Here is a 20,770-nt window from a genome sequence, read left to right on the forward strand (position 1 = left end):
CCCAAAGTCCAGTATCGTGCTCATGCAGAGTCAGTACTGTACCTGCTTCTCTGGCTTTTGGGTCAAAGGTGAGGTTTCATTAAGATTCATGTGAAGATCAGTTCTGGATTCAGTGTTTGCTATGATGAAAATCAGAGAGAAAAGGGTCAAGGTTGTCAGACGTAGGTCTCATGAATTTTTATATATACCATACCCGTACATACCTAGCTCATATGTGTAAGATTGGAAACACACACATGCCTATGGCATTCATATTTACTCACCAAATAACACATGTAACCTCTACAGGCACAGTCTAAGTGCCACGTTAAATATAGTGTTGAAACTTTATATTCAAATTTCTTTTTTCTTGTTTTGGTTGCTCTTTAAAAGAACAAAGTACATTCTTTGTGCTACTAAAATTCAGATAAAGCTGAAATTAAGAAGGAAATATTGATGGAAAAAAATCTGCTGATCCTGTTGAATATAAATTTTGTATGATCCTACTTCACTGAGGTAGGAAAATGCTTCTGCAACCTTCCAGATAGAGAGATCAGAGACTTCCCTTTTCCCTCATGTTGTGGAAGGGCAACAGGAGAAGTGAAACATGAAGCAAACAAAGACAGAGGCCAAAAGGGGGCTGATGGGAGGGGACTAATGGAAATCATAGCGCTCACCCTGAAGCAGGCACTACACAGACACCGATATGTGGTTGGCGTGTAATCTGCACGACTCTCCTCCATGGTTGTGTTATCATACTCTCTATAGGTGTGGAAGCTGAGGCTCAAAAGATAAAGTAACCCACCCAAGGATGTACAACTAGTGAGGTTTTGAGTAAGGATTTGAGTCCAAGACTGCCTCACTCAAACCTCATGCTGCAAAGGGATAGGATTGATTTTGTTTTCCTTTTTTTCCCCTAAGAAAGTAAATTTAATGTTTATAAAGGAATGTTTATTTGAGGGACAGATTTAGCTAAGTGCATGGCTCCCCTGACAAGGATTTTAGTCTCTTGTGTGGGACCAGTGTCCAACAAAAAGTTCTTTACATGCTTGCTACTCCTAAGTAGCTCTGTTAAGAGCCTGGCCATATGTGATGCTGCATCTTTGCCTCTTTGACCTAAAGCCTCTACTCATTCCTTGTGGGCTGACCTTCCCTTTTCTCTTGTGTCTCAGCTGTTCTCATCTATCTTGTTTGAAAATGGCTTCTGCACAGATTTAAAACATTTCTTATTTAAGACAGCTGGGGAAACTGAGGCCCAGAGAGTGATTTCATGTGACTGACTCAAGGCCATACCTTGAAAGAGCACAAGCCCAGAACCTGAACCCAGACCTCCTGACTTAGCCTCTCCTACCCTCCCCTCCACCTCACACTGCCTCCTGTTAACCTCACTTGGTCTTGCCACATCACAGCTGCTTGGCCCGGATCCATCCTCTGCACAAATCCAGCCCAACAGAATTGTGTTGCGATGAGGTTCACTTCACTGTGGCTTGGAAGGAACCATGGGTCTCTTAGAAATGAAACTTATAAATTCTAATGCATAAGGAAAGTTCTTGCAACACCAGGAGAATGAATCAGTCAGCCAGAGTTCAAGAAATGTAAACATATTTTTAGATAGGAGACTGAAAAATTGCTTAAGACTTCTCCATTTCTTGGGTCAAGACCCTGGTAATTTACGGAGGTCCGAGCTGTCAAGGAGGAGACACAACTCAAACTGCATTCCTGGGAGATAAAGCAATGGGGGTGGTAAAACTTTCTCCCTGAACCATGTGGCAGAATCTACCCCTCTTATCAAGTTGAAGAAACTGACCCATCATCAACCAATGCAGGCAACTGGCTGTGAACACAGGCCTAGTTCTTTCCCATTATTCCGGAGCTGGTGTGTACATTCACAGACTACAGACAGCACAACTTCTAGGCCTGCCTGAAACTGGGAGCTCAGAGTCTTTCTGTGATGAACATTTCTGCCACGAAAGAGATAAACAGAAAACACATTCTTTCCCTGGCCGCCCACCATCAGGCCTGAGTAGATTTTCAAACACTAGCATTAATCTAGCCACAGGCTTTTAGCAAGGAGATAGCATTCCCACCAGATAATCAGGCGGTTTCAGAGATGACCCTTACTAGATGGGGTCTCATCCCAAACCTCTTCTGCCTTCTTCAAATCATGGGATCCTTCAGCAAACACTCAAAACTTGAAAAGCAGGAAAGAGCATCTGATGCTAGCATGGAATATGGGTGCCTTAAAATTTCCTTCTATTTCAGCCTATGTCGGTCGTGTTTAATTCCCAAGTTGTTTATTGTTTTAAATAAAAATGAAACATAGTCATATTTATTCCCATTGTTTCAGAATATTTATTTCCCTTGGTATAGGACGCTCATCTGATATCAAAATAGAGACTGAACTCCAGAAAGTCACCTTATCAGGCACAGTGGACCACCTGATTCCTTCCTAGATGCGTGTCAGGGCTTGTGAGAGAACATCAGACCTGCAGGCTCCAAAGTGGCCAAACATTTGGTAGGTACAAGGGCAGGAGCTATCAAAAGTGCTGGCAGGAGCCTCTAAATTATGTGTAGGGTCTTTTTCCACACATACCATTTCTGAGCCATGGATACCTTTTGACCACTAGTGTGCACTCATGGAACTCCCCCCCCATAACTTGCAGTAGTTCATCATTGAGGAGGGGATGTATCCATTGCCAAACAGATCTCAGAAAGTAACTTTGCTTTCTCACAGCTTTGCATGTGCACTTGCAGCAGAAGCCAATGGGAGGAGGCCTAAAAGTTAGCCTCTGTACCTTCGTGGTTTTGTATTTTTGGTCAAGAATGGAAAATGCAAATTCCAGATTGTTAAAAAAAAATTCTTCCCAGTAGAAAATAACCATAAAAGGAAGGATAATTCTGGTCCCTTTACATAGCCCTGCTGATCTTTCCTTCTTTACTTTATATAATAAGACTCAAGATGCCCATGACCTGTAGAGCTTTCATCATGTTATAATAAATCTTGAGCCTGTTTGTTTAATGCAGGAGATCAAGACCCAAGATGGCCTTTTGGTATTGTCATCATCAAATTATTGGAACAAGATTTAAGACCTTATTTATGCTACACATTTTCACTTTAAATCTTCCTGGTTGAGGAGGAGGGTGAGATGGGCATATCAAACAGTTGCTTAAGACCTGAGAAAGTCTCCAGCCTAAAGACATACCCCAGGGAGCTCTATTAAAGGAGCCAAGTAGATCTAGAAGATATGAGTCAGTCTGAATTTAAATATGGAAATGCCTAGTAAATAAAAGGACAATATTTTTCTTCCAATTTAGAATAACTTCTTTTACTTACTTATATCTTCTTAGACCAAGGCTTGCTCAGTCTCAAGAGTCTAGCTTTGGGAACAACAACTTCTCTCAAAAGTTCGTAAATTATTTTTTATGGAGAGGTCCAAAGGTACATGGCAGTTTACCAAGCCCCAAATGGAAGGAAAGCTAGATGACGGAATTGAAATTCGAGTTGTGTAGCAATAAAATATCAACTACACGAGAAACCCTCCAATCGATGTACATCATAGGATTAATAAGGTTACCTGTGGTGGAAGATGGTATGGAAGAAGGGAATTCAAAAAAGAGGCTGAAGGTAGAGCTACATGCAAAGCAGCCAATCAATTCAATTCAATATTCTGCAGAAAATATTGTTCTTGGTCACTTGCTCTCAAATGAGTATAGATATTTGGTCTCCCAGCCTCTGGTCTTACCCCCTTCAATCCATTCTCTACATAGCCAGGAGAGTCATTTCTCTAAAGTAAAAATCTGGTTATGTCAATTTCTGTGTAAACAGGATCTCACAATCTTTAGGATAAATTCCTTAGTTGCTGCTTATGGGCCTTCATGATCTGGCTACTGCCTACCCCACCAGCTGTATTTCTCACTACTTCCTCCCCTACATGTACGTTGGGGTCCAGGCATTACAGGCTGCTTACATTTCTCCCATGCCACCATGTTCTCTAACCTTCATATGGTCCTTTTCCCTGGAGCATTCTTTCCTCTTTTCTACTTGGCTAGTTCCTACATATATCCTTAGAAACTCAGCTTAGGTGTCCTCTCCTTCCAAAAGCCTTCCTAAACTCTAGGCTGAGTTAGCCTGTGCTCATCCATAGCTCTCAGCACACTCCACTACTGTGGATGACTTTAAGGCATGGACTTTATCTCTCAACTGTATCCTTATGCCCAGCACATTATTTGGCATTAGTAGATGGTCAACTAGTGTTTGCTGAATGAATGAATGAGCAATTTTTATGTGCTCTGTAAAACAGACACACTAATTCTTTCTATCGGACATGTTCTGATGCTGGTGTCTTCATTAATTTTCAAATGAGTAATTGCTAGGAATGAAGACAACAGCAAATGTAAATCCTTAGGCCACAGGGAGATGTGTGAAAGAAGCAAGAGAGAAAGCAGGAGGAAAAGTATCCTTAAGAAAAGCCTCATGCTTCTTTATGGTCTTTTTGATGAAAAGATAACACAAATGTCTGAAGAGTGATGAAACAGAAGACAGTATTTATGGATTACTAGTTAATAAAAGTTATTTTTTGATCACTCTGACAGAACAAAACTTAATATTCTCAGCTTTATTATAGTTGAGAAATATAGCTGATATATACACACACAGACATCTTGAAATCCATACCAGCTTTAAAATGCATTGTGCTGGACTTCCCTGGTGATGCAGTGGTTGAGAGTTTGCCTGCTGTTGCAGGGGACGTCGGTTCGTGCCCCGGTCCAGGAAGATCCCACATGCCGCGGAGCGGCTGGGCCCGTGAGCCATGGCCACTGAGCCTGCGCGTCCGAAGCCTGTGCTCCGCGACGGGAGAGGCCGCGACAGTGAGAGGCCCGCGTACCACAAAAAAAAAAAAAGCATTGTGCTAAGCACGACTTCACTACTTCAGCAAGGTCCTGATCCCTCATGCATATCATACACTAAATGGACAGTGGATCCTGGCTTTAGGAGGGACACATCCTGAGAGTTTCAAGAGTCCTTAGATTTGTGAATACCCCTAGTGTGTACTCATATGACCAGTAAAACTAAAGTAGAAATGAAAAAGGAGGGGGAGTTCTTCAGACTCTTAATGAGTTGATAGATAAAGGATTAGAGTGATTTATAAAACTATTTTTTGGCAGAGAATCATCAAATTGTTAGACCACTTCATTTTCTCTTAGTTCCATCACCAGTCCCAGCAATTGGCCTACTTTATAGGGCCATTATAAAAAGAATCAGGGGATGGGGGTGGGGAGGAGGGATAAATTGTGGGATTGGGGCTGACATATACATACTACTATATATAAAATAGATAACTGACAATAACCTGCTCTATAGCACAGGAAACTCAGTACTCTATAATTGCCTACATGGGAAAAAAGTCTTAAAAAAAACAAAAAACAAAAACAGAAGTAGAGTCATAGATGTGGAAACAAACGTAATGGTTACCAGGACATGGGGGAGGGGAAGAGATAAATTGGGAGGTTGGGATTGACATATACACACTACTATATGTAAAATAGATAACTAATAAGAACCTACTGTATAACATAGGGAACTCTACTCAATACTTTGCAATGGCCTACATGGGAAAAGACTCTAAAAAAAAAGTGGATGTATGTATATGTATAACTGATTCACTTTGCTGTATACATGAAACTAACACAACATTGTAAATCAACTATACTCCAATAAAAAATTTTTAAAAATCAATGTTCTTCTTTTTAAAAAATAACTTCACAAGAGCTCTTGCACATGTTACAGTGAATACAGACCACAACGCTGAGGTTGGCTGGGTGTATTCACTAGCTTAGTGATGGTCTTCTGTCTCCCAGCCTCGCCATATCTATGACTTGACTTCCTGCCTCTGTAAAATGACAAACTGTATGTGTCTCTGACTTCTGAAGTCATTTGCAAATAGTCAAAACTGGCTTTCAAGTCCACAAATACCCAAAGTCTGCCATCTATATAATTTTTAAAAATTCTATCATTTTTATCTGAAAATATTCCTTGGGGCAGAGATCAAGATGGCAGAATAGAAGGACATGGAGCTTACCTCCTCCCACAAATACATCAAAAATACATCTAATGTGAAACAATTCTCACAGACTACCTACTGAAAATATTCCTTAAGAACAAAAGACCAAAAAGAAAACAAAAAGTTGTAAAAGCTGTATAGATTCCAATGAAGAGATTTTTTTGTTTGTTTTTGTTTTTTTGTGGTATGCGGGCCTCTCACTGATGTGGCCTCTCCCGTTGCGGAGCACAGGCTCCGGACACGCAGGCCTTAGTAGCCATGGCTCATGGGCCTATCCGCTCCGCGGCATGCGGGATCTTCCCGGACTGGGGAACGAACCCGTGTCCCTTTCATCGGCAGGCGGATTCTCAACCACTGCGCCACCAGGGAAGCCCGAAGAGATGTTTTAAACTGCTCTTTGAAGAAGAACTACAATCCTGCAGCCTGTAGAACAAAAACCACATTCACAGGAAGATAGACAAGATGAAAAGGCAGAGGGCTATGTACCAGATGAAGGAACAAGATAAAACCCCAGAAAAACAACTAAATGAAGTGGAGATAGGCAACCTTCCAGAAAAAGAATTCAAAATAATGATAGTGAAGATGATACAGGACCTCAGAAAAAGAATGGAGGCAAAGATCGAGAAGATGCAAGAAATGTTTAACAAAGACCTAGAAGAATTAAAGAACAAACAAACAGAGATGAACAATACAATAACTGAAATGAAAACTACACTAGAAGGAATCAATAGCAGAATAACTGAGGCAGAAGAACGGATAAGTGACCTGGAAGACAGAATGGTGGAATTCACTGCTGCAGAACAGAATAAAGATAAAGGAATGAAAAGAAATGAAGCCAGCCTAAGAGACCTCTGGGACAACACTAAACACAACAACATTTGCGTTATAGGGGTCCCAGAAGGAGAAGAGAGAGAGAAAGGACCAGAGAAAATATTTGAAGAGATTATATAGAAAACTTCCCTAACATGGGAAAGGAAACAGCCACCCAAGTCCAGGAAGCGCAGAGAGTCCCATACAGGATAAACCCAAGGAGAAACACGCCGAGACACATAATAATCAAATTGGCAAAAATTAAAGACAGAAAAATTATTGAAAGCAGCAAGGAGAAAACAACAAATAACATACAAGGTAACTCCCATAAGGTTAACAGCTGATTTCTCAGCAGAAATTCTAAAAGCCAGAAGGGAGTGGCATGATATACTTAAAGTGATGAAAGGGAAGAACCTACAACCAAGATTACTCTACCCGACAAGGATCTCATTCAGATTCGATGGAGACATCAAAAGCTTTACAGACAAGCAAAAGCTAAGAGAATTCAGCACCACCAAACCAGCTCTACAACAAATGCTAAAGGAACTTCTCTAAGTGGGAAACACAAGAGAAGAAAAGGACCTACAAAAACAAACCCAAAACAATTAAGAAAATGGTCATAGGAACATACATATGGATAATTACCTTAAACGTGAATGGATTAAATGCTCCAACCAAAGGACACAGGCTTGCTGAATGGATACAACAACAAGACCCATATATATGCTGTCTCCAAGAGACCCACTTCAGACCTAGGGACACGTACAGACTGAAAGTGAGAGGATGGAAAAAGATATTCCATGCAAATGGAAATCAAAAGAAAGCTGGAGTAGCAATACTCATATCAGATAAAATAGACTTTAAAATAAAGAATGTTACAAGAGACAAGGAAGGACACTACATAATGATCAAGGGATCAATCCAAGAAGAAGATATAACAATTATATATGCACCCAACATAGGAGTACCTCAATACATAAGGCAACTGCTAACAGCTATAAAAGAGGAAATCGACAGTAACACAATAATAGTGGGGGACTTTAACACCTCACTTACACCAATGGACAGATCACCCAAAATGAAAATAAATAAGGAAACAGAAGCTTTAAATGACACAATAGACCAGATAGATTTAATTGATATTTATAGGACATTCCATCCAAAAACAGCAGATTACACTTTCTTCTCAAGTGCGCACAGAACATTCTCCAGGATAGATCACATCTTGGGTCACAAATCAAGCCTCAATAAATTTAAGAAAATTGAAATCATATCAAGCATCTTTTCTGACCACACGCTATGAGATTAGAAATCAATTACAGGGAAAAAAAAGTAAAAACACAAACACATGGAGGCTAAACAATACGTTACTAAATAACCGAGAGATCACTGAAGAAATCAAAGAGGAAATCAAAAAATACCTAGAGACAAATGACAATGAAAACATGAAGATCCAAAACCTATGGGATGCAGCAAATGCAGTTCTAAGAGGGAAGTTTATAGCTATACAAGCCAACCTCAAGAAACAAGAAAAATCTCAAGTAAACAATCTAACCTTACACCTAAAGGAACTAGCGAAAGAAGAACAAACAAAAGCCAAAGTTAGCAGAAGGAAAGAAATCATAAAGATCAGAGCAGAAATAAATGAAATAGAAACAAAGAAAACAATAGCAAAGATCAATAAAACTAAAAGCTGGTTCTTTGAGAAGATAAACAAAATTGATATATCGTTAGCCAGACTCATCAAGAAAAAGAGGGAGAGGACTCAAATCAATAAAATTAGAAATGAGAAAGGAGAAGTTACAGCAGACACTGCAGAAATACAAAGCATCCTAAGAGACTACTACAAGCAACTCTATGCCAATAAAATGGACAACCTGGAAGAAATGGACAAATTCTTAGAAAGGTATAACCTTCCAAGACTGAACCAGGAAGAAATAGAAAATATGAACAGACCAATCACAAGTAATGAAATTGAAACTGTGATTAAAAATCTTCCAACAAAGTCCAGGACCAGATGGCTTCACAGGTGCATTCTATCAAACATTTAGAGAAGAGCTAACACCCATCCTTCTCAAACTCTTCCAAAAAATTGCAGAGGAAGGAACACTCCCAAACTCATTCTATGAGGCCACCATCACCCTGATAACAAAACCAGACAAAGATACTACAAAAAAAGAAAATTACAGACCAATATCACTGATGAATATAGATGCAAAAATCCTCAACAAAATACTAGCAAACAGAATCCAACAACACATTAAAAGGATCATACATCATGACCAAGTGGGATTTATCCCAGGGATGCAAGGATTCTTCAGTATATGCAAATCAATCAATGTGATACACCATCTTAACAAATTGAAGAAGAAAAACCATATAATCATCTCAATAGATGCAGAAAAAGCTTTTGATGAAATTCAACACCCATTTATGATAAAAACTTTCCAGAAAGTGGGCATAGAGGGAACCTACCTCAACATACTAAAGGCCATATACAACAAACCCACCGCAAACATCATTCTGAATGCTGAAAAACTGAAAGAATTTCCTCTAAGATCAGGAACGAGACAAGGAGGACCTAATGAAACTTAAAAGCTTTTGCACAGTAAAGGAAACCATAAACAAGATGAAAAGACAACCCTCAGAATGGGAGAAAGTATTTGCAAACGAATCAACAGACAAAAGATTAATCTCCAAAATATATAAACAGCTCATGAAGCTCAATATTAAAAAAACAAACAACCCAATCCAAAAATGGGCAGAAGACCTAAATAGACATTTCTCCAAAGAAGACATACAGATAGCCATGAAACACATGAAAAGCTGTTTAACATCACTAATTATTAGAGAAATGCAAATCAAAACTACAATGAGGTATCACCTCACACCAGTTAGAATGGCCATCATCAGAAAATCTACAAACAACAAATGCTGGAGAGGGTGTGGAGAAAAGGGAACCCTCTTGCACTGTTGGTGGGAATGTAAATTGATACAGCCACTATGGAGAACAGTATGGAGGTTCCTTAAAAAACTAAAAACAGAATTACCACATGACCCAGCAATCCCACTACTGGGCATATACCCAGAGAAAACCATAATTCAAAAAGAGACATGTACCACAATATTCACCACAGCTCTATTTACAATAGCCAGGACATGGAAGCAACCTAAATGCCCACCAACAGACGAACGGATAAAGAAGAAGTGGTACATATATACAAGGGAATATTACTCAGCCATAAAAAGGAACTAAACTGGGTCATTTGTTGAGATGTGGATGGATCTAGAGACTGTCATACAGAGTGAAATAAGTCAGAAAGAGAAAAACAAATATCATATATTAACATATATATGTGGAACCTAGAAAGATGGTACAGATGAACCGGTTTGCAGGGCAGCAATTGAGACACAGATGTAGAGAACAAACGTATGGACACCAAAGGGGGAAAGCGTTGGGGGGGGGTGGTGGTGGTGTGATGAATTCGACGATTGGGATTGACATATACACTGATGTGTATAAAACTGATGACTAGTAAGAACCTGCTGTATAAAAAAACAAATAAAATTAAATTTAAAAATTAAAAAAAAATCCAAGGGGAAAGTGAAGTTTAGAGAGGTGTTGAGTTGTGATCCCCTGGAAGACTGTTGGAAGAATCTCTCCTATTCTCTCTGTCTTGTGTGTTTGTGTGTGTGTATGTGTTTGTGTGCGTGTGCTTGTTTGAGGGTCTTCTAAATATCTAAATTAAAAAAATAAATAAATAAAAAATAAATTGCTCTTTGAACTCAATTCCAGGGGGTATCTGGTATTTTCAGAGTAGTGTTATATCCATTTTCTTACAAACAAATGGGGAGTGTTAAGCTCAAAGAGATGTAAGAATTTTTTGTTGAGGTCTTTGAGCCAATCAAGGGAACAGATAAGTTTCCTCTATTCTAAGCCCTGAAGCAGGTATTCTGTGTTTATATGGGTAGTCCCATTGCAATGGGGAGTTATTTAACGGATATCGATTTTCAGTTTTGCAAGATGAAAGAGTTCTGGAGACTGGTTACACAGCAACATGAATCTACTGAACACTACTGAACCATACACTTAAAAATTGTTAAGATGGCAAATTTTATGTTATGTGTATTTTACCACAATTAAAAAAGAAGATGTTAGGGGATAGGAGATAAGGAATTGTGCTCCAGGCAAAGGGAACTGTGTGTTCAAAAACTTGGAAATGAGAAAGAGATTTACATTAGCCTAAGGCCATTTAGTTACTAGGAGTAGAGAAGACAAGGAATAAAAGTTTTCTCTCCCTTTCCTGGATATAAAGCTTGCCATGGGGCAATTCTGAAATAGCTCAAGTTTGTCTTTGTCACTTTGCCATTTCCCTTTATGTTCTTTTCTCTGTGTGCCTCTTTTTCCATATAGCTAATATTCTTCTGTTCATACAAGCCCTCCAGGGTACCCCAACAGGCAGGTATGTTTCCACCCTTAAGACTCTACTTACTCCCGAATTATCCACCTCTGTTCCCATCCCATCAGAATTTTTAGTCCCTCAGAGCAGCTGTTTTCAGCTAGGTTGCAAGAGGACAGCCATCTGATTCAATACATTTTTACTGAAGTGTGAATGATTGTTAGTTTCTCAGAAGTATCAGCTTTTTAAGAGACTACTTCAGAATTCAAAGTGAATCTATTATTAGTGAGACTTTAATAGGAGAATGAAGTGAAACTGTAACATTTTCAGCCATATTAGGAAGGATATTTTTGGTTTGGAGAGCTACCCTGTAAACAGGCCTATCTGGCTTGATAATCTGTCTTAGGAGTTTGGTTCTTCCCAACTGTTTCTACTGGGTTTCAGCTTCTCCCCATATCTCTAAAAGTTGCAAATCATTTTCAGTGTTACCCACAAAAGGGTGTCTGAGGCTAAGTAAGGGGAATTGGAGGGAAAAAAGGATGTGCAACAGAAGTCATTTATGAGTATGAGTCATTATGAAATCAGGAACTTCCTAAAGTCTCACATATTGTCAGATGGAAATGTGCCTGTTTATTTTATTATTTTTTAATTTCATTGAAGTATAGTTGATTTACAATGTTGTGTTAGTTTCTGCTGTACAGGAAAGTGATTCGGTTATATATATATATATATATATATATATATATATATATATATATATATATATATATATATATATATATATATATATATATATATATATATATATTCCTTTTCATATTCTTTTCCATTATGGTTTATCACAGGATATCGAATATAGTTCCCTGTGCTATACAGTAGGACCTTGTTGTTTATCCATCCTGTATATAATAGTTTGCATCTGCTAATCCCAAACTCCCAAACCTCCACCCCCAACCCCACCATCCCTTGGCAATCACAGGTCTGTTCTCTGTATCTGTGAGTCTGGGAAACGTCCCTGTTTAGATTGATGTCACCATGCATAGTGGTAAAAATATAGGTTTCTACAGTTCAAATCCCAGCTTCACCACTTAGTTATGTGACCTTGGGCTAGTTCCTTAACCTCTCTGAGCCACAGTATCCTAGATGAAAAGTGAGGATAACAATAGAATTTACCTCATATCATTGCAATGAGGATGAAGTGAATTAATGAATGTAAAACACTCAGCACAGTGTTTGGCATAAAGATAGCTAGCAGTGATAGTTACCATCTTCATCATCATCGTCATATCCTTCGCTGGTAGGCCCCTATTAAGAGCTGCTCTGGCCCAGTTCCAGCCAACAAGTGAGAATGAACAGAACGGACCCTGAAACTCTTTGCACCACGGTCAGGATGTCCACCCAAGGGGAATGATGAGAGGGGTAACGCAGAATGCTGGGCTCCCAAGTATTTCTCTGCTTACAGATTTTGAGATTGGCAAGCATTTGATGGTGCCCTTTCTCCTTCTAGTTTTGCAGTCTGTAGCAAAACCAGTGCCCTCCACCCAGCTCTGGCTCCAGTCCTCGATCTATGACCTTGTTTCCTGTTGCTATAGCAGGCCTCTCATGCAGGATTCATCATTGCCTGCCCCAAAATAAGCAGTGAGGAAGACCACACACATTTCTCTATTAATCAAAGACTATTTTTAGGAGTGAGAGAAAGTCTTTGCATAATTCGTCCTTTACCCCTGGTTTGAAGCAGAAGCAGCAGTGGCAGTGGGTGGAGGATGAGCTACACTCTCAGCTTTTGCTTATTTCTCCACGGGGGAAATGAAATAGCAAAGGAAGCTTGGACGAGGCAGAACTGGCCTCAGTCTTCCATTTAGAATACAAGCCTGAGAGTCTTTTCCTGATAGCTTTCTAGTTTGTGGATGTGCAGTTTGAACTGTACACAACTCTGGGAGTCAATGCCCACTTCATTACAATGTGAGTTATGCACCGTATGATCTGAGAAACCCACAGGACACCTCTGCAAGTTCTCCTTCCGGGGCCAGCTCAGCACAGGCATTTGGGTCGACTTTTCTTCTCTCTCAGACCACAGCACACAGGGCTGCCCATGAGTAACTCTTGAGGATACTCCATTTCTCAGGCTCTCCAAGAAATGAATCTTCTTTCCTACTTATTAGTATATTTGGGGAGAAATTGTGTGTTTCTGGAGGTCTGGGTATGAAATAATGTATGTGAGTCAAATAACATAGAGGAGAAGTAGAGGTGACTCTGTTGGGGAGAATCTTTTTTTTTTTTTTTTTTTTTTGGCGGTGCGCGGGCCTCTCACTGTTGTGGCCTCTCCCGTTGCGGAGCACAGGCTCCGGACGCGCAGGCTCAGCGGCCATGGCTCACGGCCCTAGCCGCTCCGCGGCATGCGGGATCCTCCCGGACCGGGGCACGAACCCGCATCCCCTGCATCGGCACGCGGACTCCCAACCACTGCGCCACCGGGAAAGCCCGGGGAGAATCTTACCTTTCAGAAGGTGTTGAATACTAGACTCCTCCTCTCCACGGCTGGTATTTGAACTGACAGATTCACAGGCTGAGAAACAATAAGGGTTTTACCTGAGAGTGTGGAAAAGTCTTGAAAAAGAGCTATTTTCCTTACCCCAAGACAGGGGAAAACAAAGTGGATGGCTTGATGCCTAAGCCTCATAATGAATTAGATAGTTTTGAAAACACTTAGATGCTATCATGCAGGGAAGATTGATCTAGGATTTAAAAAACATTGAAGAAAATAATATTTTTATTTATTATAAGATGTTTAAGGGTGAAACCCTGCAGGTACTGTGGTGCTTAAGTTCTGAGAGGAGAACTTTTGACAGAACAAGAGCATGAAAGAGTTAATGCCTGACACCCGCTCTGAGGAGTTGTCCAGATTGGAACAGCAGCTGTGCTGCGGGACCCCAGTGCGTGCAGCGATGGGGGGGATGACAGACAAACGTGAGGAGCCCCTGCTTCCAGCTGTAGCGCAAATTCAAGGGTTGGACCAGGGAGACAGAAGGGATTCTAGCCCATCTGATTCTAGCCAGAAAGATAGGCTTTTGCACAGCCCTGATGAATTTTTTTTGCAATCTCTTAGAGTCACTTTGGATGAGAATCATTCTCCTAGCTGTCCTTGCCCGTCAAAAGGAACACTAGTTAAAATAATGCTCTTTTTTTTTTTTTTTTTTTTTTTTTTTGCGGTACGCGGGCCTCTCACCGCTGTGGCCTCTCCCGTTGCGGAGCACAGGCTCCGGACGCACAGGCCCAGCGGCCACGGCTCACGGGCCCAGCCGCTCCGCGGCACGCGGGATCCTCCAAGACCGGGGCACGAACCCGTGTCTCAGCATCGGCAGGCGGACTCTCAACCACTGCGCCACCAGGGAAGCCCAGTAATGCTGTTTTAATGGCTGAGGAGAATTAGGATGACAGACCAGAGAAAGGTAGTTAGGGGAGAGGTCATAGATAGAAAGGAGATCAGCTGAGTGAATCTGAAATGGAGGAATGGCTTTTAATGAGAAATTTGGTGTGTGTGTGTGTGTGTGTGTTTGCATGTGTATGTCAGAGAGACAGAGGTATGAGAGATCAAGGAGATAGAAATAGGGAGGAAAAAGGTCAGAGGAATCAAATATATCTGAAAAAGATTTTGAGATCTAACTACCCCCCCAGCTCATTTCCAAATACATGTGTGTATGTGTGTGTATGCTTCATCGTCTCGTTACTGATAATACATATACTAGAGACATTGCCAAAAAAGAATGCTTGGTTTTACTGATTCGCTAAAGTGGGGGGCTTGGAGAAGCCTGCTTCTTGGTGCCTTCCCACCTTCGGATATGCACGCAAGCAGCCACGTGCACACACGTAACTTAGGCTGAGCAGGGCAACTTGGGATTCTGAGAACCAACACTGGAGAGAGAAAAAGCCATAATTAGTGTTAACTGTTGACCTTACAGTTCAAGAATAGATGCTCTGGAGAATGGGAAAGGAGAACAAACATTAATTATTGAGTAGGGACCTTGGAGACAGACACTCTGGATTAAAAAGAGAGAGAGAAATTGCATAATGAATGTTAATTTTCCCTCAAAGAATTGAGTGGTCCGTGGTTGGAAGGGAAAAAGAGGCTAAAACAATCATGAAAGAGAAAGCTCAATGTGTGTCAGGGTGAGAGGGTGCAGGAGGGTTATACAAACACTCTCCATCACTGCTTACTGCTTTGCCTCTTCCTCACAGCTCCCAAGGAATTTGCTATCAGGGTTTTCCTTAGAACTCATATTATTTACCACAGTTGTGGGTAAATACTGCTGGGAAGCTCAGCCACTTCCCCAAGAGCACATGAGCCTGAAAACAGCCACAGTGCATGACAAGCTGATAGGCGCTCAGCACTGGAATTTATTTTTTATGTGTGTCGGTGGGAGTTTGACTTTAAATAAAAGGAGGTACTGGAGCTGAGTGCCACATGGGAGAGGGCTGTGGTCCTTTGTGTGCCGCCGTGGGGTGACTCGGGCTTCAAGGCCTTGACTGTTGTTTTATCTTAATTATTGTACACAAGACACCCCGAAAGTCATCCTCTTAGCTGAAAGTGAAAACAGAAAAATGGTAGTTTGAGTAGAAAATTGGAGATGAGAATTGTAGCCAATTTTGTAGAGACACTATAAACAGGTTTGTCACTGGTTGCTCAGAGTGCTGGGTGGGCTCCCCACATCCAGTCGGCGGCCCTGGGGATTATCCCTTTGCTGCATCTCCTACATCTGCCCACTGCCTTCCATCCAGGCCCTGGTCAGCTGCTGTCTGGATGATTCTACAGTTGCCTGAGCACTCGGCCTTTTCTCTTGCCTATTCCTGGCACACAGGGTGGGTTGCGTGACATCCTTCCTCAAGCACCTGTGATTTCTTGTTGCCTAAAAAGCGGCATTTCAGCTCTATCCTGGCACACAAGGCCTTCCCTGGCCTGGTCCTGGCCTGCCTTTCAGCCCCATCTCCCCCCATGAAGCCCCTCCACAGGGCATTCTTACAGGTTACTCATCATTTCCCGCATGGATTCTGCTTTCTTATCTCTTTGCCTTTGTTTATGCTGGTCCCTCAGCTGGTCATGTCTTTCTCTCTTCTCTGTTTATCCACTTCTACCAGTTTCCTTCTTTTTTAAATTTTTTTACTTTTGGCTGCACCGGGTCTTAGTTACGACATGTGGGATCTTTTAGTTGCAGCATGAGATTTCTTAGTTGCACCATGCATACAGGATCTAGTTCCCCAACCAGGGATCAAACCCAGGCCCCCTGCATTGGGAACACGGAGTCTTACCCACTGGACCACCAGGATGGGGTGGTCCTGGATGGGGACCAGGAAAGTCCCTCTTTTTTTAAAAAATAGAATTTTGTTTATATTTGCTTAAAAAAATTTTTGGCTGTGCCTCGAGGCTTTTGGGATCTTAGTTCCCCAACCAGGGATCAAACCCAGGCCCCAGCAGTGAAAGCACCAAGTCCTAACCACTGGACCACCAGGGAATTCCCTACCAGTTCTTTTAAAGTCAGTACAAATAGAGATTCCTCTGCAAAAATCCGTCCTCTTCCCCCAGGTTAGAATTCATCGCTCCTTCCTTGGAGGCCCCTGCATCGTGTTGTTGAGACTTCTGTTACAGCACTCATCTCATTCTGCCTTGCAGAAGAGTCAGTTGCTTGTGAATTTTTTCTCACAGGGGCTGTGAGGTTCTTGGGGGCAGCAGCCACAGGGCCCGGGGTTGAGCCCTGGGAAGCAGGAAGAAAAGAGCACAGTATCTGGGATAGACGGGCCTGGGAATGAATAAGCGCAGCTGCTCACCAGGTGTGATCAATGTGCACAAGGGGGTTAACCTCCTGTGTTTCAGTTTCCTCACCTGTGGTATGTGAATGAAGATACTCCCTTCAAAGGATGATTGGATGATAGAATGAGATGACATATGTGCCTGAGCATGTTTGCTCTTGATATCAACATCCTTCTCTTTCCCTTGAACATGGTAGGCGTTCTGCCCATTTGATCAAAAGAGTCGGACACAATATTATGGGTCTTCTCTCTTTTAGGTCCAATGATATTTTATATTGGAATTTTACTTAATACTTTATTATATACTGCAAGTATGATCTGGTTTGGTTGTCACAAAGCAATGCAATCTAGGATGTGAGGTATTATTATAGATGCATTTTTTTTCTTTTGGTGCTTTTTTCTTTTTATTGTGTTTTCAAGGGAGAAGTACATTATCTGTTTACAAAATAGCTCTTGAAAAATACGAGTACAGATACTATAAAACAAAGCAAACTCTAGTCACGAGACACCATGTACATCATGCAAAAGCAACAGTCTGATCTCCAGGTTATGAAAACTAGAATTAAAATGTCCCTACACAGAAAAGGTCCAAGTTCCCAGCTTGGCAAAACTTAGGTGCAGTTACACGAAACGTTTAATAAACTGAATTCTTTTTCCCCAATGTGTAAACAAAATGACAAGACTAAATCTGTGCCTGATAATTTCAATCTAACTCTGAAGCTACACAGAACACACAGACACCTTGTAGACTTCACCTGTTAGTCTGACCATCTTTCCTTCTTAGGTGGTAGGAGGAAGGGCAAGGTGACTGTGCAGAGCAAAGATGTGGGAAGTAGAAATACTGTACACTAGACATCACAAAGTATGGTGAAAAGAAAGCCTCAATTAGTGCATAGCCTAAGGGGGAAAAGACTACACTCCAACTTTGGAAAATTAATTTAGAAGGATAGGGGAAGAGTTTAAGTAATTGCAGTTTAACATGAAAAATGCACGTGTGATAGAATGGAGCACAATGGAGGATTCAAACACATGCTCATCAGAAAAATCTGTTAGGTTTGCTTTGTCCAGATTAAGAAAGAATATATAGTTGCATTATATGCTGTAACAAAGAGACGCAGAAAGATAAACACGTGTTTCTGTTTCAGGTAAGAGTCTAGAGGGAGGGGGTAGCCCAGGGTAACTCTGCTCCCTGAAGGTATCTGGGCTCTGTGCTCCCTTATATCTTATGGCTTCATCATCCCCTAGAGTATTGCCCTCTTCCACGTGGTTGAAGCTACTTCACCACGGCAACCAAGTCCAAGGGGCAAAGGAAGGAGGAAGGCAATGGTTTCCTCTTTTTAAAATTAAAAAAAAAAATTTTTTTTTTTTTTTTGGCTGCGTTGGGTCTTTGTTGCTGCGCGCAGGCTTTCTCTAGTTGTGGCGAATGGGGGCTACTCTTCGTTGTGGTGCACGGGCTTCTCATTGCGGTGGCTTCTCTTGTTGCAGAGCCTGGCACGCAGGCTCAGTAGTTGTGGCATGTGGGATCTTCCCGGGCTTAGTTGCTCTGCGGCATGCGGGGTCTTCCCGGACCATGGATCGAACCTGTGTCCCCTGCATGGGCAAGCGGATTCTTATCCACTGTACCACCAAGGAAGTCCCCAGTGATTTCCTTTTAAGGAAATGACCTGGAAGTCAGTCGCACAAGTTCCTTCTGTTCACATTTCATCAGCCACATCAGTTATATGACCATGCCTGGCTGCAAGGAAGGCTGGGAAATATAATTTCTAGCCAAGTAGCCTTGTGTTCAACTAAACTTCAGGGTAGGGGATTCTGCTAATAACAGGAGTAATGGAAAAATGGATATTGGGGAACAAGTAAGTCTTTGCTACTGACAGTTTCAATCAATATTTATGGGTAACGTTCTGCGAGTACCTATGATGTTCTCTGGGATATTCAGAAGTAGAGGAGGGGGATCTATCTTGGAGGAGGATGAAGAAAAAGAGTAAAAAAAATAGCGGAAGTAGGGAGTGCCTGGTGAGAGACCCAGGTAGTAAGAATTACTGCTGACCTAAGATAGTAGCAATCAGTGTGGGCTGAGGTGGTCAGGTGAGGTGGTACAATGAAGGTGGGACTGCAGCTAGTCCTTGAAGCCTAGAAACCTGGACAAGAGGGCCTAGAGGCAGTAAATTCTAGTGAGAAGAGCTTTGGCCTAAGTAGGTGCAGGAAGATCTGGGTTTGAGCCTTAGATTTGCCGCATAGAAGCTGTGTGACTTTGAGCAAGTCACCGTACCTCTCTGGGCCTCAGTTTTCTTATCCATAAAATGAGAGTTTTCAAACTGTGGTCTCATAGTTCTAGTGACTCTGCATAGACCCCACAGCCGGGAATCATTTCAGGAGGGAAAGAATTAGCTGGGCTCTGAAGAAGTTGTTGGGGGACACAGACCATCCCTACTTTAACCAGGCAGCTCTGCTTTTATCCATTTTATCTATAGGTGTCCTCAGAAAGTCTGTTTGATAAAATGCTTCCCCTGCTTAAATGCTGATGAAGGTGATGCCTACATTCCATCTCAACTCTAAGGTTCTCTGAAACAGAAAAAATGCGAGGGAGGTAGAATTTACAGCTTTACAGGCTCTGTAAGAAACAGTATAAGTACATATGCAAAAAATAAAGAGGGATTAAATATTCTTCAACACTTCATATTGACTTTTTTCTTAAAAAAAAGAATTTTCAGCAGATTCAAAGAGAACTATTCTTTTTGACATTTTTCTTCTTTGGAAGGCATAAAGTGGCAATAATATCACATTTTCAGCCAAATACGAGGGAGGGGAGTCTTTGTACTTATAGGAATCATGAGAGGTTTCTGTCAAAGGAAAGAAGACTCCCCAGTGGTTTTTAGTGGTTCTCTGCAGGTGGCCATCAGAACACCTTCCAGTGTGGGCTGCTGATGCGGTGCTGGGTTCGCTGCCGTGAGAGAAAGAACCCCGCTTCCCTCTGAAGTCCTGACAAACACAGCTTCCCTGCCCTGTGGTCCATGTGACAGACCCAAATTAGCCCCATGCCGAGCCTCATGGGAATCCCCCATAACTTCTGCAAGGGGAGGAGAGTATATGGGTCAGGACTCAGGGGAGAACAGAAACCACCAAGGTATTTTAAGAAGAAATGGAGCTACTATAGAGCACTTGGTGCTTACGAAGTTGCTGCAGCAGCTGCCTCTTGACAGTCTTCACGAGCTTGCTTGCCAGTGTAAGTAGCCAAAGTGCCTCCGCCTCACTTCTGCCCTTCAGATCTCATGCAAGTGCATCTATTTGGCAGAACCGCATCTGCATCCCACCCCCTAACTGCAAAGGTTATCTGGGAAATGTGGTTTTTAGCCTTCCAGCCTTTGCAGTACAGGAGGGCACTGGAAGGAAATGCTGGGTACCAAGCGACCGTATCCAGCCATGTTTTTCTTTATTTCAACATCTGAGAACGGGTAAATCCACCAACATGATTGCTTATGGATTATTAACAAACACTGATTGGGCAAAAGGGCCTTATTGCCACCCAGGCTTCCTCCTACCTTCCTCTACTTCTTTTTACCTGGAGATGGAGGGATTGTGGACTCAGTGATTCAGAACTGATGTTTGGAAAATGAAAGCAAGAACAGTCATGAATTATTGAATGACTGAGATCCTGCTTCAGGACTTAGACAACAGAACTGCTCTACGGAGAGAGCCTCCTTGGGAAAGGGGGTTATT

At 41.7% G+C, this 20,770-nt stretch overlaps 1 protein-coding gene across 1 annotated transcript in view; it reads right to left on the reverse strand.

Moving 5' to 3' along the window:
* KIAA2012 overlaps window positions 1-20,770 on the reverse strand; it is a gene marked incomplete at its 3' end in the record, with an annotated part of 120,538 nt that overhangs the window by 59,211 nt on the left and 40,557 nt on the right. Inside the window, 2 exon segments of the mRNA XM_082630408.1 lie at window positions 43-119; window positions 13,749-13,817. Of these exon segments, the coding sequence (XP_082486534.1) occupies window positions 43-119; window positions 13,749-13,817 (146 nt within the window).

The sequence above is a fragment of the Mesoplodon mirus genome (genome assembly GCF_964341445.2).
Source record: "Mesoplodon mirus genome assembly, chromosome: 8".
Lineage (NCBI taxonomy): Eukaryota > Metazoa > Chordata > Mammalia > Artiodactyla > Ziphiidae > Mesoplodon > Mesoplodon mirus.